General features: G+C 39.5%; 1 protein-coding gene across 1 annotated transcript in view; it reads right to left on the bottom strand.

The window, feature by feature from the left end:
- RNF217 (ring finger protein 217) overlaps positions 1 to 24,819 on the bottom strand; it is a 138,573-nt gene extending 113,754 nt beyond the window's left edge. Inside the window, exon 1 of the mRNA XM_032862444.1 lies at positions 23,840 to 24,819. Coding sequence (XP_032718335.1) covers positions 23,840 to 24,709 — 870 coding nt within the window. The 5' untranslated portion in view covers positions 24,710 to 24,819. The remainder of the gene's footprint in view (positions 1 to 23,839) is intronic.
- Positions 24,820 to 26,607: the final 1,788 nt, after the last annotated feature.

Here is a 26,607-nt window from a genome sequence, read left to right as displayed (position 1 = left end):
GTTACAGGGAAGAGGTAGAAGCAAAGCTTGATTAAAGTGTGTCCAAGAGACAACGGAAAGAAGGGAAAGAAGGGATAGGAGTATAAGCTTTTGCAAAAAATTGTACTATAAGGAGAGCAGAGAAAAGGAACACTAGCTGCAAGGGAAAATGCGGCCTTATAAGGGTTTTTATTTCTCTTCATGTTTTTGCTTTTCTTTTTTCTTTTCTTTCTTTCTTTTTTATTTTTTTAAGGAAAACAGCAATGGAGTGCCCAGTTGGCTGTCAGTAGAGCATGTGACTCTAGATCTAGGGATTGTAAATTCCAGCCCCACGCTGTATGTAGAGATTACTTCCCAATAAAATCTTGAAAAAAATAAAAAAGAAACGGGAAAACAGCAATGACGGTTTGTAGGCTGATGAAAAAGATCCAATAAAGGGAAAAATCAATGATATAGGACAGAGTTCAGCAAACTTTTTAGCCCCTGGGCCAAATCTGGCCTGGTAACTGTTTTATACAGCCCATGAGCTCTAAGTGAGCTCCATTTCTAAATGACTGAAATGACTGATTGATCTAAATGATTGGAATGATTTTTAAATGACTGAAATGATTTTTAAATGACTGAAATGACTGAAGGATCTAAATGACTGAAAATAAATATCAAAACAAGAATAATATAACTTAGGAAAATTATATCAAATTCATATTTCAGTGTTCACAAATAAAGCTTTATTGGAACATAGCCATGCTCATCATTTATGCATTGTCTATGGCCACTTTTATTCAACAATGGCAGAGCTGAGTTGTGATAAGAGATCATATGTGACATTTTAATTGATTCCCACTGCTGCTTAGTGCACTATGAATCACAATGATAGTTATAATTTGACAGCATTTCAAGTGCCCTGGGTGGTGTTGTAATGTGACATTTTATGTCACATTACATGTCAAAAAGAAGATAAAATGGACTTCAAATGTCATGCTTAGAAAGCACCATAGAGTGTGGATTATTTTGTTACTGAATTAGGTGACAAAGCATTTTGTTTGTCAGGCACTAACACCACAGTTATTCTAAAAGAATACAGTATTTGTCAACATTACCAGCCCAAGGACTCATCAAAATATTCCCAACTCAGAGGAAAACAATGGTTAGAAAACTTAGAAAATTTAAAGCAGAATTATCACATCACAGCCAGAATGTCTTCACAAAATGTAAAAACTAAAATTGCTGTAGCCGAAGTGAAGCTTTCAAATGGCATATTTGTTAGACAACCAAAGAAAGCTGTTTACCAGTTACAAGTTACACTAGATTAGGTTACACTGCAGCTGCCAAAAAACAGGTTTCTAGACACTTAGCCTTTCGGTGAGAACACTGCTCACACAGTTGAAGAAATTGGAAGCAAAATCAATAGTCAATTTAAAAATAAAGCAAATGATTTCAAATCTTTTTCCTTGGCTCTTTATGTCCAATAGATGGACAGAGACTGCTTAGTGTCACCTGAGGAGTCAATGCTGAGTCTGAAGTGACATGAAAATTAGACTTTATGAATAGCCAGGTTGAGATTTTTCTGAATGAAGAGACTCATCTTTAATCATCTTTGGAAATCTGCTTTTGCTGACAACTTTGCAATAATTATTAATGAATTCAACCTAAAATCACAAGAACTATAGCGCTTATATGCAGAAGTTATACTGCAGCAAAATCATTTTGACAAGTAACATTTGAGTCATTAGAAATGTCAAATGACTTTATAAACTTCTAATACTACCAAAAATTAAAACAAGATCACCTTTCTCACACAAATTTATAGCAGATGTATTTTCTGAACTCAAACTATAATTCCAACACCATTTTTTGGATCTTGCAATGGAAATTTCCATATTTCAAAATCCATTTAAGTCAATCACAAAAAAAAACACAAATTGTATGATTCCGTTTATATGAAATAAGCAATCTATATAAATAGGAAGTAAATTGGTGGTTTCTTAGGACAGGGGCATGGAGAAGGGAGGGCAGAGAGTGACTGTTAATGGGTTTAGGGTTTCTCTAAGAAAGAACTAAAATGTTTGAAAAATAGATAGTGGTAATGGTCTCACAACCCTGTGATGCTAAATAACATTTAATTGTACACTTTAAGACAGGTGTACTATATGGCATATGAAATACATTTCCATAAAGATGTTTTTAAAAATGCATTAAACTCTGCAATTTGAGGAGCTTCTTCCTACCTTAAGTTGGAAATAATTAATTTGTAACGTGACATTCTAAAAGGTAAATATCAAGAGAAAAATCTAATAGAATGCTATAAAGAACTACCGAATAATCAATATATACACACGCAAGAGGGATGATATCACTGTTTGGCAATACTTATCTATGTAAAAAGATATTTTAAAGATGAAATATGTAAAATTTCAATAGAGAGCTGCTGTAACAGATATTTGCAATTAATATTGATGACATGGAATATTGTGAACCCCAATTAAGCAAAATCTTATCACAAAAGAAAGAATTTTATTCCTCTCCATAGTAAATCTGTATTACAAATATAAAAAATGTATTATTAGTCTGTTTGGAAATTTGGCTTTTTCTCTTATAACTTCTTACATAATATGCTTAATTTTGCTTCTTGGCCTGCAAAACCTAAAACATATCCTGTCTGGTTCTTTACTGAAAAGGTTTGCCAGCACATGATAGAGAAGAGAGAAGGAATTGATGTTGAAAAATTGTTTCCAGTAAGCAAGACAAAGAAGCTCTTGCACAAATGGAGAGATTGGTTTAATTCAGACTTCAAAAAAAATCTATTTGAAATGATTAGGCCCAATTACAACCAGAACACACAATAATCAAAATAGATTAAAGTAAATGTTGAGGACAACTGGGGAAAAGGGATCAATGATGGAAGCCATGCATATACTATCTTTGTAAAAATCCAGAAGATACTTGAGATCAGTTTTTGAAAATACATCAAAGGAAGTCTTGCCTGATGGTTATCCTCCCCTTCCTCTGACCACAAAATGGCATCTTTCCCAAAGTGAAAACAATGTCAACATGGCAATAACCAAAAACAATGTCACGAAAGAAGGGAAGGCCTTTGGGACACCTGGGTGGCTCAGTCAGTTAAGTGTCTGACTCTTGGTTTTGTCTGGGGTCATGATCTCTGTGTTGTGAAATAGAGCTGCGAGTTAGGCTCTGCGGCAGTAGCCTTCTTAAGATTCTCTCTCTCCCTCTCCCACTGCCCCCTCTCCTGCCCCTCCCCCACCCCTCCCTCCATCTCTTAAAAAGAAAAAAAAAAGGACAATCTTAAAGAATGTAGTGTTCATTATCCCTGATTCTATAAGGGCAACTCAGAGAGGGAACACAAGCAGGGGGAGTGGGAGAGGGAGAAGCAGGCTCCTTGCAGAGCAGGGAGCCTGATGCAGGGCTCAAGCCCAGGACCCTGGGATCATGACCTGAGACGAAGGCAGACGCTTAATGACTAATCCACCCAGGCGCCCCTCAGAGTGTTTAAAGTGAACTTTAAAAATTTAAAATATTCATTTTCTAAAAATCAAATACATACTAAAAAGTAGATTAATGTAACATACACATGTTCACAACACCCATTAGCAATTGTTAACATTTTATCATTCTGCTCCTTATTTTTATATTAAAAAATAAAACAGTATAGATAAAAAATACAACCTATTGCCACCCCTCTCTTCTTCCTTAGCTTTAGACACTCTAATAAATCTGCTTTATGTTTTTGTTTTTTAATACTACACTAAAAACATATCTCTGAACAATGTATCATGACTTTCTGTGTGCTTTAAAATTTCACTGCCTTGAAACGGTTTAAATTCTGAAACATGTTTTTTTTTAACTTAACATTGTATTTTCAATATATATGTTAATATACACAGATTTAGTTAATTAAGCTTACACACAGTTGAATATTTTACTTTGCAAATATATGAGAATTCACTCATCCATTTCCTAAAAATGGTAGTTCTTTTCCAATTTTCACCATTATAAATAATGTTGCAGTACATAGCCTTGTATATACCTCTCACACGTGTGCAGGAGTTTTTCTAGAAACCAGCAGGTCCTGACTAGCCCATTTTCCCTATATCCTAACCAGCAATTGGTTTTTATCAAACTCTTTGATCTTGCCATTCATAAGTGCAAAATACTATCTCATTTTGTTGTTAATTTGTTTCCCTCACTAGTATGAATCATATTAAGTCCAAATAATGAGTATGAACTTTTTTTGTATATGTTTTTGGACATTTATTAAACTTCGCATTTTTCTACTGTTTTTTTCTCATTGATTTGAAAAAGTTTCTATATACAAGGATAATATTTGTTTATGACAAATATGTCATAATATATATTATTATATATCTCATTATATATATATATATTTTTCTAAAACTATTTTTCGAAGATGTGAATTGTCCTTTACCTTACTTTAAAGTTTTTCAGAGATTTTTCACTGAAATGAAATAAGTCATTTTCTTTTAGAGTTGTATTTCTTGGTGATACCTAAGAAATTTTTTCTTATACTAAGGTTACAAAGACATCTGAAAATCTACCCTAATAGATTTAATTTGACTTATACATAGAGACCTTTAATATACCTGGGCTTCATTTTTATATGATGAGATCATCATATTTAATTTTTACATGGGAAGCCAATCATCCTTGCACATTTACTGAAATGTCCACTCTATCCTCATTGATTTATGTGGCAATCTCCACTATGTCCTAAGACCCTATACACAACTAGGTCTCATTCTTAGGTCTTTTCTATTCGATTGACTTATTTGTGTACATCTATGAAAATGCTACAGTATTAATTAAATTTTTTTTAAGATTTTATTTATTTCTTTGTTTGTTTATTTAATTATTTATCAGAGAGAGAGAGCACAAGCAAGAGGAATGGCAGTCAGGGGCAGAGGGAGAAGCAGGCTACCTGCTGAGCAAGGAGACTGATGTGGGACTCAATCCAAGGATCCTAGGATCATGACCTGAGCCAAAGGCAGATGCTTAACCAACTGAGCCACCCAGGCATACTATAATTAACTTATTTTCTAAAACACCTTGATATTTAGGAGGGCAAATTTTCTCTCCCTATTTACTCAAAATTCTTTGTTAATCTCAAACCTTTATTTTCTCTCCTCTCCACTCCTCTCCTCTCCTTTCTTTCCTTCTTTCTTTCATTTGAGAGAGAGAGAGAGCCCTAGCTGAGGGGCAGAGGGAGAGGGAGAAGCAGACTCCCCACTGAGCAGGGAGCACAACACAGGGCTGGATCCCAGAACATGGAGATCATGACCTGAGCCGACCGCAGATGCTTAAGACTGAACAACCATGGCATCCCCAAACCTTTATTTTCAATACAAAAATCTGTTGATATACATTAAATGTATAGGTTAATCAGGAAAACACATCTTTAGACATTGCATCTTCCCACTCACTGAGACATATCTCTCCATTAATTCAGATCTTCTTTTATTTCCCCCAATGAATAATATTTTCTGTGTAAAGATCACACATGTCCTCAGATTTACTTCTAGGAACCCGTTTGAATGTAATTTCTGTTTCTCCTTGGTTCTGGCTGGTGAATAGTATACCAAAATTTCTGTAGACTGCTCCTAGAGCTAGTGAATCTACAAAACCGTCTTACTGGTTCTAACAGTTCATCTCTGAATTCTCTTGGATATTCTACTTAGGTAATCTAATCCTCTAAAACTAAAGACTATTAAAAAAATAAATAAAGACTACTTATTCTCTTCCTTTCCAAATTGTATGTCTGTCTTTCTTCTATTGCATTGGCTAGGGTATCCACAATAAAGCTAAACAGTAACAGTGATAGCAAGAATTTTTATCTTTTTCTGCTTCTAAGATTTCACCAATAAGTCTGATATTTAGTATGAGTTTATGATGTATTCATAAAAGCCTAATAAACATGTTTTTTTATTTGAATAAATGTCATTTTTTCTTCTATAAAAGTTATTATGATTTCTCTCCTTCAAACTAGTAATATGATAAATAATATGAAATAGATTTGTTGATGTTAAATAAAGCATATCAGTCTTCCTAAGATAAATTCTCCTTGATTGTGATGGAAGAGTGGTTTTTTAAAAATGCATCTGCTGAATTTTATTTGCTAGCATTTTACTTAGGATTTTAAAAATTAGTATTAATGAGGGAAAAGGAACTCCAGTATCGTTTTTCTTGTTTTTGTATTCTGCAAGTCTGCTTTTATGAAACTCATACCAGCTTCATAATATAAACACCTTGCGCAATGTGCAAGCTTTCCCATACACCAACCCATTAAATCTCTTTTCCAAGAGTTATATGGTTACTATATGGCAAAAACTGAAACTCAAAACTTCTAACTCCAAGCCTCTTTTTACTGGTCCAGGAAGTAAGCATTGCATTTGAAAAATGTCCACAAGGCACTGGAGGAAAATAATTAATTAATTTTACTAGGAACAAAAGATCACTATTATGCACCTCCCTCCTTACAAAAGTAAAGGTTATCATGGAAGATGAACAAGAACGACCACTATTAGTATTTCTTACTGGTCATCTCTGTTCAGGTAAATGTGTGATTGGAAAGAAGGTAGCTGGGATACACTGATGTCTACCTCGAATTAGATGACCTCCAAGGTCCTTTCCAGTACTGAGAGTATAGGATGTAAATCCACTAAACTATTGCCCACGCTCTAAATTTACATTTGTCCCGGCCATATTTCACTTGCTAACTCTGTCTTCTAACTTTTGCACTTTCCTCTCCATAATAAATGGATGTGACTGTTCAGAGCTCTAGCCCAATACTTTGATTATCGTGAAAAGCAAATAACCACCAGAGTTGGACAGACTGTAACTCCCAAGACATAAAAACCTTTCAAAGTTACTGACTCTAAACCTTTTTTTGGGTAATGGCATAGAAACTCAACAACTGTTATGGAGCTACTCACAACAGAAAGGATTTTGTATAAGATTTAGGGCATATAACCATTCTGAAGACAATCTATAAATTGGTAAGATTACCAAGTAAAGAACTCCTATTTGGGAGGAACAAGCAGGCTCAAGTGGTGAACAGGAAATGTACAGAAAGCACTTTTTTTTATTCCTTTAAAACAAAGTACTCTAAAAAAGTAGACCTGTGTGACAGTTATATCTACTTCTTCCCTTTTCTCACAGACAGCAACCTGCTAGCCAAGGAAAGATGAATGACTTCCCTTCACAGTTCTTCAGTCTTATTCAAAGATAACAACTGAGTAATGCAAACCCATTTCCATTCTTATCAGAAACCGAGTAAACTGAGTAAATTACTTTCACATGCTATAATGGTATCAATTTATAACTTTTTTTCCTATATAAATATATCAATGATGTATCCAAGGTAACTTGGGAAACAAGTGTTTGTATATCATATAGAAAATTTTTAAAGGTTTTAAAGTGTAGATACATAAGACAATTGTTTGTTTTCAGGTAGGACCTACCATAGCATCATATATAAATACATTATTATAGATAAATAGTCTACAAGATGATAATGGCTATACATTATTACATAAATGTGTTATTTATACAAAATGCAATGCAGGAATACTTTTTTGGATGGTTGAGGATGGGGTTTAGACTATGGGATTTTTTTCCATAAAATGGGGATTAACCACATTTTTGTAATAGAAAATATTAAAATGTCAATAAAGTAAAACAAACATTGAAAAATATTTTGTATTACCTTATGAACTAGTTTCTATTTTTCAATAAAATGAGTACTTCTGAGAAAAAAAAAATGTTAAAGTGTTGAGATTCCAAAACCAAATCCCTTTTCTAGTTATGGAAGAAAAATACTGAATTCACTTTGAAGTGATTTGATTCTTGAAGATTAATACAGGGGGTAAATAGTTAAATTCTTTTCAAAGAATTGAAATAAAGCATTATAAACTTACTGAATATTCTAAACATAAAATATAAAGTCTAATCTTTAAATTACTTTACTTTTTCTCAAATTGTTTTATAAACATTAAAGTACTCCTACACACCACCTACTATGACTATTTACCCTATTGATTTGAAAATATTTTAAATTTAGTGAAGACTACTACCTCGTAAATTACTTTTATCCAGTGGTAAGAGTTAATGGAAAGACAAATGAAAAACCTGTCATCATGATACAAATGTATAGGGTTTATATTCTTCTAAAATCCAGGCAACCTGTACACGAAAGAAATCGAATCTATTTTAAAGATAAATACTTGAGGTTTTCTCATATTATTAAATAAAATCACATCGACATCTTCTTACTTCAACTGAAATATTTCTGGTTTTACAATCAATAGTAGAGTGTCATTATAGTAAACACTTCGGGATGCTCTGAAATAAACAAACGAAAGTATAGGCAGAGGGGAACTCAGTTACTCAGCATAAAATCAACAAAGTAAATCTTTGTTTAAGTCATTGCTTTCTCAGTGTACTCTTACTAAAAACAAGGAAAAGGACAGCCACAATCAAAATAAAACAGGCATTGCATGGGTAAGCCCTGACCCTGGCCCTTTCCCATTAAAGGTAGAGGAAGTGGAACTGACACCAAAAGAGAACACTGTTACGAAAACAAGAATTAGAAGAAATGAGCCTGCATAAAAAGATAGGAATTGACTGAGGAAGCACATGACAGTCATTCAAAAACAATTTATAAAAAGTAAGGACAAGACTTAAGTAGAATTACCACAGAATTCTAATAACTTCTTAGAATTGAAGGTTGACCAGTAAGGTCTCTATGATCTGAGGGGAAGTGGAGTCATGAGTTGTTATTTGTTTTAAATAATGATGAAAGCAAACAAACTGAGGAAAGACTAAGAAGGGTAAAGTGCAAAAAATTAGCAGAGGACAACTCAATTTCCTTGATAAATTGATTCTAACAATCAGTAAAATAACAACTATGGACACCTGTTCAAGAGACATTTTCATATTCTTCGATGGGTGACTTTTTACATGGTGTCTTCGGAACCAAACAATTAAGACCAACCAACCAAACACACAAACAAATCCATCCAAGACAGGTAAAATGTGAGAAGGAATCAAGTTGCACAGAGGTTAATGCTGCTTGAAACATAAAGACTGTAGCTGATGCATGGAGTTGTACATCTTGGGGCTTCTGAATAGAAAGGCTGCAAGGACAGGCATGACATTTCGTTGTGCCAAAGGCAATACACTCCCAAACCTTGTGAGAGCAACCCTGAAAAGTGGTAGGACAGGAGACAGAACCATCTCCAATGTTGGCACACTTGTTCAAACCACTGTCATCCCTGCTCTGGACTACTGCATTTGCCTCCCATCCACCTCCCTACTGCTCTTCTTGCCATCCTACCCCTCAAACACAACTCGTTCTCCACATAGAAGCCAGAATATTTTAAAACATTAATTGTCACTTTGCAGTTCTACCAAATGGTCCAGTGACTTACCATCATACTTGGAATAACACACTAATTCCAGAGCAGGGCAACAGAACTCTACATGATCTAGTCGGCCTCCACCTCTGTGAGCCATTTCTAACCAGGCTCCCCTTGGCTCCCTGTTCTTGAAAGAGGAGGATGCTGGGACCATCTGTCTATGGCGCTCAGCTCTAGGCTGAGGTCTTTGTGCTGCCGACTCTGCTCATCATTCAGCTCTCATTTCTCCACCTTCTTTGCCATTCTACCCATCCGGGCCTCTCTCTCTAGTCGTGGTGCCTTGCACACCCTCTTTATTTCTATAGGCTTCTTCTGAGTGTATACGCGTGCTTGCTCACTCCACCTTACTTGGAGAGATGCCCTACCCCTAACCTCCTTCTCCTCTCCCTATGCCTCAGAAACTATTTTTTAAACAACAGCCAAGTCAAACTTTCTGTATTCCCATAAACACAGCTTTCTCTTCCTAGAACCACTTAAGTCAACAATCAGCATCACACGATTTAGTCATAAACATTCCTTAATCTTTGCCTAGAGAGCTTATTTTTCACCTACTAAATTTCTAAACTTGCCACAAAGAACAGATCACAGACTACTTACGGGGATACACTGTCACTTCTCATAGTGCTTAGCATAGCGCTAAGCAGATATTCTATAAATATTTTTCGTAGAGTAAGAGTACTCCAGCTTCCTCCTTCCCTTTGATTCCCTTAAACCCAACTGAATACTAAAGAACAGATCTTTATAGTCTTGGCCAGTGGAAGAGACTTCTCAATGTAAACATCTCTGTAACTCACTGATTATCTATTGGAACATGTGCTTTAATTTGTTTTTCCAGAGGTGGTAATGACATAAATAGTAATTCTTCCATCTTGTTTCCACCAGTCTTATGTTCAGAAGCAGTCAATTCATGACACGACTGTGCAAAGCTAAGGTAGTTTATGGCACAGATCAGCACAGCATTAGCCAGCCTGTGAGTAGGCTGTCTGCTTGGTCTTGGCCTCATTAGCACCCTGAGCAAACCAACAGGGCTCTGTCCAATCCATTTAGATTATAACAAGCCAAAAGGGTATTTGAACAACATAATCCAAAAGTTCCAAATGAATTTTTTTAGTATCTTCAGTTTGCTTTTTTTAGTTAATGATATAAAACATCTTACTATCAACAATTAAAAATATTAATAATTGTGAAAGGAATATGTTAGGACTAGATTCCTTACTTTTAAAAATCTTCATTCAGCATTTGGTGATATTGTTGCTCTAAAGTCTGTGTTTAATTTGTTTTGATACACTGTCTTAAAGACTGTCAGAACTGAGAAAACATCTCCACACCAGTAAAGAGATGCAAAAAAGTGCAGCGGCCTATACTTACGAAAGCATTATACTAATTTTTGTGCCTCATCTATCAATTACACAAAAAATGGTGTTGAAATTCAGCTAATAGATTTATATCTTCTGTAATATCAATTAATTATTCTTACAACTAATCAGAAAATGATAGATTTCTAAACAAATAGGTTAAAATATCTGACACAATTCATTTGGATGATTTTTAACCAGGATAAAAAATTGTTTCCAAGTTTTGTAGATATTGTAGATACACTCTTTAAAGAAAAAAAAACATATCTGAACAAATAATATTTTTCAAAAATCCTGAAATCTGAAAAAAAAGAAGATAAACTATTATTCTTTCAAGTGTTTTCTTTCCCAGCATTCCTTCTAAGCTCTATCTTTTTTTTTTTTTTAACATTTTATTTACTTATTCGAGAGAGAGAGACACAGAGGTAGCGAGAGAGAGAGCAGGAACAAGGAGGAGGAGGAGGAGAAGGAGGAGCAGTCACCCCACTAAGCAGGGAGCCCAATGCAGATCGATCCCAGCACCCTGGGATCATGACCTGAGCTGAAGGCAGATGCTTAACTGACTGAGCCACCCAGGTGCCCCAAAGCTCTCCCTTCATCTTAAGGGTGAAGCCTCAGTGACTCTTAAGGTGGCATTAAAAACTAACAACTAAAAAAGTAAACCCAAGGGATATCTATTTTGGTTGATTCAAACTATACCTGAAACACAAGAATTTACCTGTAAATGACTATACTTAGATTTTTACAAATCAAGATCAGCAAATAATCCTCTAATGATACATCAAGAAACAACCTTGAGACCTTCACACACACACATGCAATTTTAGCATAAAGGACCCACACACTGGACACAGAGTATTTTTATTCTTAGAAGCCTGTTCTTTTCAAAGTGCATCTTTAACAACCACGAGGAGGAAAAATGATAACATAAGAAAATAAACACTTAAGTTAAGGGTAAAACTAGTTAAAAGCAGGATTAAATGAGAACTCTTGGGATTGCACCTATCATTTCCCACCCTGGGCATCTCTGGCTGGAAAATTTTAAAAAACAAAACCAAACCTACCCTGTACAAAACTATATGAAGAAATTCACTTTCCTTGCCAAGGTCAGATGTTTACATAAAAGAGGTGCACTAAGATCAGGCCATATCAAAATCACTTCTGATTTAATCCGACAGCTCAACTTAGACATGAACTAATTAACCAAACAGGGAACATCCGAAGAAAAAAATGCTATTGTCAAAGGAAACAAAATGCTGGTGAAATATTATGAGCAAGTGTTTTATTTTACCTGCTGTTTTAAATTGTTAAGCAACCAGAAGAAAAGGCTGCAGTGATTTAACTTGCTACAAACAACTCAGAGCTAATGAGCTTCAAGAACACAGAGTATGGTCCATAATCATGTGAGGAAATAAGGCAAGAATCAACACCACAAAAAGGGAAGTAATTTGCTAGGTAGCCTATAATTAGCCTCTGAATCTTACAGTAGAGAATATTATTGAGGCAAATAGCTTAGGAAGATTTAAAAAGGGATTAGTCATTCACATGAATGAATAAACCCAGAATTTAGTTACCTGAGCTGGGGGAGGGGAGGAGGGAGGCCCATCACAAAAGCTATCTAACCCCTCTGTTTCAGGGTATGCAGATCCTCAATCCAGAAGAGATTTCTGAGAAAATATATATGCTACTGGAAATTTAGAAATCATTAACCAAATAATAAAATTATCTAATCAAACTAGAATATCACAAACAATAAATATCCAACAGCGGGACAATTTAACAAAGATTAATTAGGGGGCCATCCGGGTGGCTCAGCTGGTTAAGCGTCTGCCTTCAGCTCAGGTCATGATACTGGGGTCCTGAAATTGAGCCCCACCGTCAGCTCAGCGGGGAGGCTGCTTCTCCCTCTTCCTCTGTCTCTCCCCCTCCTTGTGCTCTCTCTCTGTGTCAAATACATAAATAAATTCTTAAAAAAAAAAAAAAAGATGAACTAGGGTGGTCAATTCTAAAGTGTCATTAGAAATAATATTTATTTGTATAGGAAGAGCCTGATTACAAAACAATATGTTACATCAATTGTTTTTACACTTAACTTTTTCAAATACTAATTTAACCACTGCTGAAGCCAAAATTTTGATATAATGGATGGGAAGTCATATTATACAGAATAATTTTAACTGGGGTTAATAATCAGAATAACTAGAAGCTGATCCTACCATGAGATAGCTCCATTACAATGGAATTACCTAAAATATTTAATTTTATTATTTTTTTAAAAATATTTTATTTATTTATTTGACAGACAGAGATCACAAATAGGCAGAGAGGCAGGGAGTGGACCGGGGGATTGGGGGGCGGGGAGCAGGCTCCCCTCTGAGCAGACAGCTTGATCTGCGGACCCTGGGATCATGACCTGAGCCAAAGGGAGAGGCTTTAACCCACTGAGCCATCCAGGCGCCCCTAAAATATTTAATTTTAAAGGAGACTGGCTTCTACACAAGTTTTGCTTAAAACTACATAAAGCTTTATTATTAAATTATTCAAGAATAAAGCATGAAAACACAACACCATGACATATTAATCAAATTAATGACATGAGTTGGAAATATTTAATGAAACGAATGATAAGACATTAAATTTTTAAAAAAATAAAATTCAGGTTTAAAAGATTTACTACCTAAATTAATAACCTGTTTGATTTTCGTCTGAAGCAGTGTGATGGTTTAAAAATGTGGCCCCAAATTCTTTGACACTTGCACAAAAAAAGCTTGGGTCTAAATTCTTTCCCCTTGAATCTAGGCAGGCCTGTGACTGCTTTGCCGAGTGACACTGAGTGACGTCCAGAGTTAGCACAGGAAAGATCATGCAGCTTACACCTGGCTGCCTTGAGACGCTGGCTCCAGGGGATGCCAGCCTCCGTGTCAGCAGCTGCTGCCCCGACTCGAGCACGCTGGCAAGGCGGTGTGTCGCCGCTCTTCTTGACAGCCCCAGCTGAGCTCTCTGACTACGGCCAGGTTCAGCAGGCAGCCACGTGAGTGAGCTGACATCTGACCACATGAGAAACCCCAAGTGTGAACTGACCAGCTCAGCCCTTCCCAAATTTCTCATGATAGGTCATGGTCAAAATAAAATGGTTGTCTTCAGTCCCTAGGTTCTGGAGGAATCTGTTACACAGGGGACACAGGAACCAGAATAGTTTTTATAGTTCAGGAAGTGCCTCTCTGCTGGATGGGATGCCAGGATAGACTCAGGCCACAGCATTCCATTACACCCCAAGTTTAAATACACCATGGAACAAGATACCAAAAACTCAGGTTCAAGTATGTACCCTATTTTTCCACCAACCTACACATACTATCATTTACTTCCAATCATTCACTCAGCTTTTTAGCAAATATTTATTGAGCACCTACTCTCTCCTGGGCTATGTGCTAAGTGCTAGTTGTAAACACAGCTTAAAGAATAGGGCGTTGGGGGCCGAAAATTAACCAAACATCAAATCATCACTTACTACACATACAATTACAAAAGGGTTTTCTATAAAAATACAATGGCAGCAGAGGGGAAAGGACTATAAAAACATTAAGGGCAAACTGATTCAGTCTGAAGACTTAAGGAAGGCTGAGCTCTGAAGGACAAGGAGAAACTCACTCACCGAGGGAAGGGGAAAAGAGAGCCGGAAGGGAGAAGGCACTAGGGAGCAGAGCGGAGCCCAAAACTCAGCAGCAGTGTTATGAACTGGGATCTTTACAGAGAAGATGTAAAGATCAGTGGGAAGGAAGGGCTTCCAGGTTTTATCCAAGAGAATGAAACATCAAGACTCTCATTTTAAAATATCATTTTAGCTATCCATTGCAATATTTCATATTTGACAACACCAGCCTCCAGTGTATTAATTATTTATGTAGTAAATAAATAAGTCCACTCCACAGATATTCATTTCATGCCTCCATCATGCCAAGAGCTAAGAAACTAATCAGAAAAAAGACTGTCTCTGCATACACCAAGCTTTACAGCCTAATGGAACACAGAGCAGGAAATCGGCAATTTAAATACAGTGAAGTAAGAATCTTACCATAAGTACAGAAGGTTATGAAATACTGAAAGAATGCTTAATCCAGATATAAGGAGTCTGGAAGAATTCCCAAAGGAAGAGATGTCTAAGCTGAGACTAGAAGAATCAGTAAGCGTGAATGAACTGGGGGAACAAGGAAAAAAAGCAGACCCCCCTAAGACAGAATCTCATGTCAGTAAAGGTAAAGTTCATGATTAAGAGAGTCACCGAGAGTTTAAGGAACAAAAAGAAGTTTTACATGGGTGTAGGCATAGGGGGCAGTGGTAAGCAAGAGTTTGCTCACTCAGGTACCTGGAGACTCTGTCTAGATTCTATTCCAAAAGCAAGAGGCAGACACTGAAAGGCTAACAAGGGGAATGTCAAGACCAATAGAGCAGCTAATAAAAAAACCTCTTTGCCTATACAGTGGGAAACGGATCAGAAACAGTCAAGATTGGAGCACTGGAACCAAGCGAGAAGCTACTTCTGGAATCCAGAACAGAAGAGGTGGAGGCCTCATCAGGGAAATGTCAGGAGAAATGGAAAAAAGTAGGAAAAAGGATAAAATTATTGTTAGAATGTAAAATTGCGAGGACTTGATGATTAATTAAGTGTGAGAGGTATCAGAGAGGAAGAACTCAAGGATGACTCCCAAGTTTCTGCCCCGGGTACAACTGCTGGCAAAGAGGAATCCCAAAGGAGGAACAGGGCTTCGGGGGTGAAGGAAGGAAGATGAGAAAAGGGAGATGTAGTTTTGAGAAGTTTAAGGTGGCTGTGGGTGGGACATGCAAGTGGAACCATGCAGGAGAGAAGTGGCGATATGATGCTAATGGGGAGACGAGTGATCCGAGTGATCCGGGCTAGCGAAAAAGATTTGAAAGTCTAGAGCACAGAGGTGTTAATGAAGAGTGAATGAGAAGGGATAGGATAGGACAAGGCAGACACCAGTGTTAAAAGATGGTAATACAAGAGAAAGGTCAAATGGAAACAAAAGGAATGACCAGGGTGTTAGGAAGAAAACAGGTGAGTATGTTGCCATTAAAACTTGACAGTAAGGGGCACCTGGGTGGCTCAGTGGGTTAAGCCTCTGCCTTCGGCTCAGGTCATGATCTCAGGGTCCTGGGATGGAGTCCTGCATGGGGTTCCCTGCTGAGCAGGGAGCCTGCTTCCCTCTCTCCCTCTGCTGCTCCCCCTGCTTGTGCTCTCTCTCCCTCTCTCCCTCTCTGTCAAATCAATAAATTTTTAAAGAAACAAACAAACAAACAAAAACTTGACAGTAAGTCAAATTATAGCTTTTCTTAACTCAATTTCTCTTGATTTTCTTACACGAATATGAGGCTGGGCTTGGTAGCAATCCACCTCTGGACCTGGGCAAGAGTCCTCTACTTCCTCAAAACATGTAATTAAGTTTCTTCTCCTTTTTGGACTAGAAGCCTTGTGATTTTGCACAATACAGATATAAATATAAAGGAAAAATAAAATAAATGTATTTAGGTTACAAATAAAATAAATGTAAACAATGTAAAAAAGTCGTGGGTTTCAGAGCCAAATGGACCTGAATTTAAATCCCACTTCCACCACTTCTCAGATATGTGATTTAAGTTATTCAATCTCTCCAACCTTGAGTTTGACTGTATAGCATTCCACTATCTACACCATAGAAATGGAGCTATTCCTATTTTCTCATACCCACTCTAATCAAAAAGCCAACCCCACCAGTACCAACGAAAACAGTACTGTTCATGGTTGCAAATAACCTCCTTGTTGGGGAAATCAATGGTCAACTTCAACCCTCATCCTGCTGAAATTACCAGAAGCATTAGACAAAGATGATTACTCCTTCCTTTTTAAAATACCATATTGGTTTGCTTCTGGGTAACCACTCTACCTTGGTTCTCTTCTTGCCTAACTGGCCCACTTCCTTTTAGATTCCTTCCTGGTTCCTTCACATGTCTGGGGTTCCATATTAGTCTTGTACCCAGACTTAGCCCTCCTTCTTTAGCTACTATCATTCCCCAGGTGAACTCATCTAGTCTCATGGCTTTAAATATCATCTACGTGCCCCAAGTGTTCAACTGTGTATCTTTTGTTCAGATCTCTCTTCTGAATGCCAGACGCCAAATGCCTACTCAACACCCCTACATGAATGTCTAAACAGCTTTTCAAACTTCGCAGGAACTCCTGATTCTCCCTAAATCTAGTCCTCCTACAGTATTCCTCATCGTATTAAATGGCAACCCCATTCTTCTAATTGATTTGGCTCAAAACCTGAGTCATCTTTGGCTCCTTTTCTCTTATTCCACACTCAATCATCAGCAAATTCTGTCAGCTCTATTTTCACAATATATTCAAAATTCAACTAGCTCAAGCCATAGTCACCTCTATCACCCTACTCTGAATGTTGTATTACTGCCATAGTATTCTGGCTTTTTAACTTCCATTCTTGACTCCTATAGTATATTCCCTATAAGAGTCATAGTAAATCTTTTTTTTTTTTTTTAAGATTTTTTTTTAATTTATTTGATAGAAATCACAAGTAGGCAGAGAAGCAGGCAGAGAAAGAGAGAGGAGGAAGCAGGCTCTCTGCTGAGCAGAGAGCCCGACGTGGGGCTCGATCCCAGGACCCTGGGATCATGACCTGAGCCGAAGGCAGAGGCTTAACCCACTGAGCCACCCAGATGCCCCAGTAAATCTCTTTTAAAGGTTGAATTATATCTTGTTAGCTCAAAAATCTTCTTACAGTGCCTTATCTCACTCAAAGGAATCTCAAATTCTCTATGGTCCTAAAGCCTTCTCTGACCAGCTTTCCCACTTCTGCTGTTTTCTTCTTATCACTCCCCATCTCATTCCCTATGCTTCAGCCACATGGATCCTTTTCCCATTCTTGGACCACCCCCAAGCATGTGCTGGTCTCTGGAACTTTATACTGGTTCCTCAAATATCCTCATGATTTGTTCCCTTACTGCCATCATAAAGATCTCTACTCAAAGGTCACCTTGTAAAACCCTCCCTGACAACTACCCCCCCATTGTAAATATATGAAGAACAACCTTCTCCCCACTATTTATTTTCACCCTCCTATTGTCTCTTTCTCCATAGCCCTTATCTCTTAATATACTAAGTTATTTATTTATTTTATTCTCTATCTCCCCGTAGCCTAGTATATAAAGTCCATGAAGCCAGGGACTTTCTGTTTTAGTTCTGTGAATCCCCAAAACCTACAACAGTGCTTGGTATATAGTATTTAATATATAAGTGAATTAAAATTAAATAATAAAATATGTATAAAGTGTTTAAAATATAGATGTTCAATAAATGGTTGTTCTTATTATTTGTGGAAACTTAAAAATGCCAAGGGTGATTATCCCAAAATTGATGAGGCAAATAGTACTGATAAAGTGGAAAGAGAATGACATACTTCAGGAATTATTTTCCTGTAGACACTTAAATTTTAAATTAAATTAAATAATTTTATTAAATTAAAATCAATAATTGTAATAAATAAATAAAATTTAATAATTTGATTTAGGAAGGTTCATTTAGTTTATCATATGAAAATCATCTGACAAAGTGAATTTGAACAAAATAAATGAACTTTTTAAATATTATAAACTTAAAGATTTGCCATAATGTCATGAATGTTCCAAAACAAACTTAGGAAAATTATGTTTTCTTTTAAGTAAAGGTAACATATATTTTGGAAGGAGCAAGCTATTTAACAATATTCTATTTCCAACACTTAGAGCTCTGAAAAATATGTATATTAAGAAATAAATAATGGATGAATTTATTACTCTGGATTCAACATAATAGGAGGAATTATAATGTGTTTACTAAATGGTAAGCTGGTATTCCCAAATTGGTTGAATAAAATCCTCCCCAAAAAGTTAAGAAGAGAAAAAGGGACCCACAGTTGTTTGGCAACTTAAAAGCTTACCACCAAATAAAGCTGAGAAAAAACACTGAGCATTATTTAGAAGGCTTTAAGATAGCTCCTTAAGGGAATTTAATGCATTTATAGAGTATCTCATGGTTCTTGGCCTACTGGTACCCAGGAGATGTTTGTTATATGCATAAAGGGTACACTAATACATGAATACATTAATTATAAGAGATTACCACTCAGGGGTCTGTCGGCAGCGCCCACGACAGACTCGTAATAAGAAGCTGGGAGCTTAAGTCCTAATGCTCTTCTTTTTCTCTCTCTCACATCAAGAGTAAGGAAGAGCCTTCCTGTATAAAAGCTGAGCTCTTCTCTAGGAAGGAAAAAAAAATATCCCCACTCTAAAGGTTTCAGTTGACGCCTTGGGTAAGTAGTACTATCTGTCATGTCATTTGAGATCTTAGGCCATGGAGTACAATGGCGCGTTCCTCCTCGAAGCCCCATCTGCAGACGGCTGGAAGAGGCGGGAAGGGAAAAAGCCAGGCGGCTCACAGACGAGGTCCCGCTGGTGTGCAGCACAGCCCTTATAGGAGATTCCTCTGCAGAAGGCAGCCAGTTAAAGTCAGATTTTGAGAGGTAAGAGAAAAAAAGAGACTATTAAAGAGAAATGATAGACTAAAAAGAGAAATGAGAAATGTCTTATGAGAGACATTATTAAAGAGACAGAAGAGAGAAATGAGGGCTTGAGTTAGAGAGGTGTGAAAGCGAATGTTACCGCACCCTTCAAATTTACCTGTGAGCACACACACGCAAATTCTGTGCACAAAAGCCTAGGCTGACACAGGCCTTAACCCTCACTTTTCAAATGTGTAGAATGATTTAACAGATTTCAGTCTCATTATTCTTCTTATGTTCAGGACTATCAAAATCACACCTGGTGTGACAGGATCTGTAAATTCACCTGTGTGAAGGTGGCTGCATTCAAACTCCATCTTGAGCACGTTACTTTCTAAAAATATACAGGCTGATTTAAGATTTAAAGGGAAAAAAGTAGGTTACACTTGTACCCGTAAAGGTCTGCATGACTCAGAGTTTAATAATAGGATACATAAGATGTCACCCTTAGGTCACTGATTCTAGGGTGACTATAGTAGACTGCCATTTGAAGACATCACCATCTAGCAGCTGTTTTGTTCACAATCTGTAAAAGAAATGTGTTGCTTGTCTCTATTAATACTCATTTGACAGGTGTATACATTCCAACTCAAATACATCTGCCAATTGGGAGCCCTTTGAAGCTGAGTGATGAAAGCCACGACAGCTGGTACCTTGAGACAGTCCTTAGGATGCCCAATTCTCTCCTTTATCTAAAGAGCTAAATATTAATACTTCATATTATAGCAGATTTTCCGGTCTATAACCCAAATCACAAGGGAAAGATATCAATGGAGGATTTCTGAAATAAGCACAATATCATTCTCTGAGACAAAGAGGCAACAATCTTTCCTCTTAAGAAGATGAGGCAGAGGCCAAACCAGCTGAGAAGGTCAACATTTACAAGAGCTCAGTGACCTGCAGGAGACTGCAGACGTCCCTGGGACTCTGTGCTTTCGCCAGAGGTCACGGGGAAATACTTCTAAAATGTATATATTGACAATTTATGTACCCAGGCAATATAAACTAATGTAGCTTCCACTAGGTCATGGTGCTCTCGAGCTTCTGAGTCAACACCTATGTAGTGCCAAAGATTATAATTTAGCCGTTTAGCCCTTCACCATGGCAAGTGAAAAGTGGATGGTGCATTACTGCACAGTAAAGTCATTCCATTAAGGGGGTTTCCTGCAGGCCATCATGGTGATGGTGGGAGAAAAATTATGTTTTGAAAAATAAGGCTAATATTTCTAAAGCACAGTATGTAAGTATTTAAGTCACGGCTTAATCTACTTTTTCAGTACTGAAATAATGCCCACATACACTCATCGGCCTTTGTTACATATTGAGCCCATGGTGGCTCAAGGAAATAAGACATCATCTGAAAATCTGTGTTCTTACCTTCCAAGCTTGTACCTTCCTTCAAAGAACTCAGCATCTCCTTTTAGAAGAACGTTAATTTAACCAGGCCATATCCCAACTCCCATTTAGTATGAATTTTTAATGTTTATATAAAATGCCTAATAGAGGCTCTCCTTTATTTTCTTTAATGTTAAATAATGTGATATTTGACACGAATTCAAAAAATGGTGGAAAATGTCACTAATAACTTCTTTCAAATATGTCATTTTATCTTAAAAGGTCTTAAGAGCCCTGCAAGTTCAGGCTTCATAGATTTTAGTCTGTCAAACCCAAGAAATCTTATAAATTGAGAAAGCAAGCACTCACTGTGCCCTTTTGAACTGACTCAGGAAGGCAACAAAACAACTCTGTAGTTTGATTTTGTTTTGCTTTAGAGCTGGTATGTCATTGGAGATCATGGCCTGCAACTCTATTTCACTGATGAGGAAATTAAGGCAGAAGAGAGGTTAAGTGACATGGAAACACACACCTTTTGAATTAACGTAGACCAGAAATATTACAACCACAGGCCTACATTATTCAACTAACTGGAAAAAAAAAAAAGCCATTTTCATTTAAACTAAAAGTTTGTCTAAAAAAATCTTTAATTCTAAGTTTAATAGTAAACTCAGCTGACCTATTCTTTCTGTCTGCTGTAAGACTTTGTCTTTTGTCTTAAACCTAAGAAGCTCAGAGTAGAATTTAGTGCCCAAGCAGAATAGCACTTTTTGGCCATGGTTACCTTACTTGGGATAATCACATCCTCTCGGTCCCTCAGCTCTTCCTAAATTCAATAACTACTAATTGAGCATCTATGCTCTATGTTCTATGTTCTATATCCAACAGCATTCTGGGTGCTAAAGATACAGCAGTGAACAAATCCTGTGAAAATTCCTCTCCGGGGAGATAAATTTTTTTAAGTATAACTGAGTGGGTTAACACTATGAAGAAAATAAAAAGCAGAACAGGAGATCAGAGTGTGGAGTGAGGCTACACTTTAAAAGGAGTGGCCAGTGAAGGCCATTTGGATGACATTTGCATAGAGATCTGAAAGAGAGAAGGGGGAGGAGTGAGCAAGCAAAAGGAAAGGTCTCTAGGGGGATATTTCAGGCACCAGGAACAACAAATACAAGAGCCCTGAGGTAGAAGTATGCCTGGCCTGCCTGACTCATAATTTTCTTATTTATTATTTTAAATAAAGTATGTTTTTTCTTCACTGAAAGTTCTGTCCAATACTGTGGTACATTCACAGAGTCACAATTACTACAGACAAGCTTCACATCCAGTTCTGAGGAAGTTTTTAGTGGTTCTGTATGATACGACACTGCATGCACCCTGCCACCCTTCCATTCCCCATTCCTTCTCTTCTCCATTAGAGATCAAAATATTGACTTCCTAAAATTAACTTAATCTGCTTTGGGGAAAGGGTCTACCTTAATTCAGGAAATCAAACTGCAACGCAGAATACCCCAACCCATAGGACTACCTCCCTTGAACTTCTAAACCCACTGAATTTGTATCCAGCCTTTAAGGATTGCGACTTGTTTACATCTCATTATACGCTACCTTGTATTGTTCCTGTGTACACATCTGTTCTCCCAGTCACTTCCTGGGAGCAGGGCCCATATTTTGGGAATGTATGAATCCCACCACAGGGATCTGCACACGGATGGCACCAATATCTGTTTGCCGATGATGTCATAGAAACTACCACAATGAGAGCAGACATTCCTCCTGTTTTAAGTATCTGTTTGTGGATAAACCATAAAAGAGACACCAGTCTCTTACAGGCGTTTGGATAATCTCAACCATCTTGGCCAAGTTAGTGTTTGTGTAACATTCCATTCTGTCCAAGTTTCCCTTTGCATTTCTGGTTGGGCAGAGCACACACTTTCGGTCTAGACACCAGCACGGATTACCCACCAAACACAGAAGAACTGCACCGTGTGGCATCCTGTTCCGTTCACTTGAGCCAATGTTATTAAACACTCTTAACGGGAAAGGGACTCGACAGAAAACTATCAAACCCCAACCACACTGTCTGGCAAAACAAACACATATATAAGGAACAACTTCTGTGCATCCAAGACACACAGGAGTACTTTTAAAGTATAGAAGCAGTGGCCTGAAGGGTGAGGTAAGACTTCACGGAAAAAAGCTGGCATCTGAACAGCCAGGGTTTTGAAAGACGACTAGGCCTACGACAGTCAAACAGGGGATCAAAGGGCATTCCAGATTGTGCACAACACTGACAGAAACAAAACAGACTGCACACTGCTGGAAGAACTCATTCACCATCAGTGAAGGAAAGCTGCTCTGTTGCACTCTTAAGCTTTCCAAGAAAAAAAAACAAGCTTTCCAATAGGGAGCTGAGGAAGAAAGTTCCACCAGGGCTTTTTTTGTTAAACCTCTTAGCCTTGCTTTGCTTTGTTTTGCTCTGTTTTGTTCCCTCTTAAAGAAATAAAGTACTGTGCTGGCATAAAACTTCAGTGAGGAGAAGCACTTCAGCTTTACAGCAGAATAAGAAAACTGCTAAGTGGGCAAGGGCCAAGGAGTGAATAAATGAATGAATAAATAAGCGAATGAACGAAAACATAAATAAAACTTTTCTGGAATATATAAATAGAGCAAAACTAAAAATTCAGTCCTCGAGGACCTGAAATATTAATTCCAACCCTTCTCTTCACCCACTCGATAGGTATTTACAGTATTTGGTGCCCACTATTTGTTAGTTTCTGGAAGACCAGGCCCACGAGGCACTCTCATTGCCCTCCTTTTTGAGGGAGCTCTTGCTTGCAGTTTAGTCAAAGAAAGAAGCAGAGGACAATACATTGTAAGCCGGTTCCCTCCACCGAAGCCCGAAGCTCATGCAGAGTAAATTCCAGTTAAGTGAGACAGTGAGGTCAACACAAATAATATTACAACGACAAACAACTATGAGATGTGAGAAGCTGTCTAACAGTGGTTCTTGATAAGGCTGTCCCATCACCTCTTCTGTGAGCTGGGAGCAGGCATTTGAAACGCTGAACCAGGGGGACAGAAGAAGGGACAGAAAGGGGAAAGTTACCTGGGAGCTCAGGTAGACTTTGAGGCACTCCTCACACACGGCCTTCTTGCAGCAGGGCAAGGGCTTGATGGGTTTGTCTTCCAGGCACACCCGGCACATCAGCACCATGAGGGGCACGTAGGGATCCCCTACCCCACCCAGGTCAGAGTAGGGTGGAGCTCCCAAGAGGCTGGGCACGGAGAACGGCTCGGGCGCCAGGTAGAACTCCAGCTCGATGCTGCCGCCGTCGGGGGTCAGAGGGTCTGTGGGGAGGGACAGCCGGGGGCTGGGGAAAGAGGAGGGGGTGCTGGGAGCGTTCGTCACCGGCGGAGCCCGAGGTGAAGACGCGGGCGGCGAGAGCTGCTCCGCGGTGGGGGCCTCGGGCAGGTCATTCTCCACGCAGAACACGGAGCAAAAAACTTGTCTCTTGCCGGGGATTGGGCGCCGCTGACCCAGCACGTCCAGGACCAGTCCGTCCGCGGCCCCGACGCGGGTCCTGGGCTCCCGCTCCTCGCCTGGGGGCGCGTCCCGCTGTTCATCCCCTCCCTGGTTTCGGTCCCCAGCTTCCTCCTCCTCTTCCAGCTGCCGTTGCAAAGTCTGGGGGTTGAGGGGCCCGGTAAGTGTCAGTCCCGCGGGCTGCCCCGGCGCTCGGCTCCTCCTCCCGTCCGGGCCCCACCGGCTGCTCTCGAGCTCCGGGGCGCTCGTGTCCGCGCAGCCCGAGTCGCTTCCGCAGCCACCGCCGCTCGGCTCCGCGGAGGCGGCGTGCGGCCCGGACTCCCCGGCGCTGTCCCCCCGCGGCCTCGGGGGCTCGGGGTGGCCTGTGGCGCCGCCAGCGGGGGCCCGCACCTCTTGTGGCCCGCCGCCGCTCACCGTGCTCTGCTCCTCGCCCATCGCCGCCCGCGGCCCGCGCCGCCGCTGCCCATCCAGCCGCCGGGACCCCCACCCGGCGCCGGCGGGCAGCGGGGGCAGCGGCTCGGCTCGACTCGCGGCTCCGCTTCTGCTTCCGGGTCCCTCCTCCGGGGCTGGGACTCCCCGAGCTCCCTCCGGGGAGCCCGTGCTCCCGGGCCGCGGCAGGCGGAGAGCCCGGCCCGCTCCGCTGCTCCTCCTCCTCGTCCTCCGGCGCGGCTGGGGACCGCCTCTGGGGCGCCGAGGGCCGCTCGCTCCGGGCGCCGGCGCGCCCGCCCCTCATGCAGGTCGGGGCGGTGCCGGGGCCCCCGCGTGCCTCCGGGCGGGGCAGAGGGTCCGGGCAAGGGAGGCGGCCGTCAGTCCCGCGCCATCGCCGGTCCCAGCTGCGGGCCGTGCGGGACGGGCGGCCGGAGGGCGCTGGTCGAAGGGTCCAGGGGCCTGTGGCGCCGCCGCGGCGCGCACCGGGAGGTGCAGCCGGAGCGCGAGCGAGCCACGGCGGCCCCTGGGGGAGAGGCCGGAGCAGGCGACCTCCCTCTGCTCCTGCTTCACCTAGAGCCCTCCTCGCTGCCCCTCACCCCACCCCCTTGGCGCACACCTCCCCACACGTACACACACGCGCGCAGACACCCGCGCACTCACTCACACGCACACCCGAGTGGGTGTGATCTAAGAGCCGAGATGCGCTCTCGCGCCCGGAGTTCACACTCGGCCTCAACAAAACCCTTCAGGCTACGCACCAAGTAGAACTTCGTACAAAATCACCGTATACTCAGAGCAGAAACTAGAAAACACGGGCCACTTAAGATTGTGGTTTCTCTTGGATCCATCGAATTTTAAATCCTCCAGACAGGGAGTTCAAAGAAATAACGCCAGGAATTGTTCGTTAAAAGTGTTGCATGTACTAACTCTGTTTTCTGCCTTTGGGGGTAGGAGGGATCTTTGGAACTCACAAATAAGCCAAACGTACTTTTAACCTACTCCTCCAACTGAAGTCCTTTTGAGGTCTGACAAATAACTAATTTAAGATTTATCTTGTTCCCTCCTATTAAGTGCTTTCTTAGGAACTTTTATTTTTAACCCTTTAAATAATACAAAATAGATAACAGGAGATAGTAAGATGGCCTGGCCTAATTAATAAACTAGATCATTGGTGGGAATCATGAGGAGTTAGTTAAATTAGCATAACTGTATTTATCCCCCAAACTGTTTCCAAGACAACAATTACATTTGAGCCAGAATTTAATTATGTGTTAATCTATCTTTATTTTACAGGAAGTATTAGTCACCCAAACTGGTGTGTTTTAGTTCCCTAAAGCCAATGAAAACACTTTGGGGAAGCCAACCCTTGTTTTTGCATCTTGAAAGGGAATTCAATTTACACATTCATATAATAGGAAGGAGTTGTGAAGTGTGTAGCGTTATTTTATCTTGAAGTTGTTATTGGTTTGTTCTAAAATATTTTCCAAATCAGTTACAAATGCTAGAAAGGCAGCTAACTATGCAATAGTATGCAATACTTTAAGAAAGCAGCCCAACATCCAAGCACATTTCTATCCTTTGTGTCTGGCACTCAGTTGCACCCTAGAGGTATGAATCCAATCAATCAGTCGAAATGCCACCTCATTTAACAGTCTGACCCAAGGATGAAGAATTGTTATTTGGAAGAATAAATGCTATTCAAGGGTGGTTTTTTTTTTTTCTTCTCCCATTTTAGCTAATTAGTTTCCTATTAACTTCTGTTTTCTCCAAATGATACCTCTACTGTTTAATGTTCTAAAGACAGGGACAAGAAGCCTACATTTATTGTGCTTTTTGTGTTTGCCATCTGATAACTATTCCTCTATTCTTTCAAAAGAGATATAAAAGTAATCTGTGCTTTCCAG

The sequence above is a fragment of the Lontra canadensis genome, unplaced genomic scaffold, assembly GCF_010015895.1.
Source record: "Lontra canadensis isolate GAN:19392208 unplaced genomic scaffold, GSC_riverotter_1.0 scaffold23, whole genome shotgun sequence".
Lineage (NCBI taxonomy): Eukaryota > Metazoa > Chordata > Mammalia > Carnivora > Mustelidae > Lontra > Lontra canadensis.
Note: the sequence above shows the minus strand (reverse complement) of the source record. Positions and strands in the feature narration are given on the sequence as shown.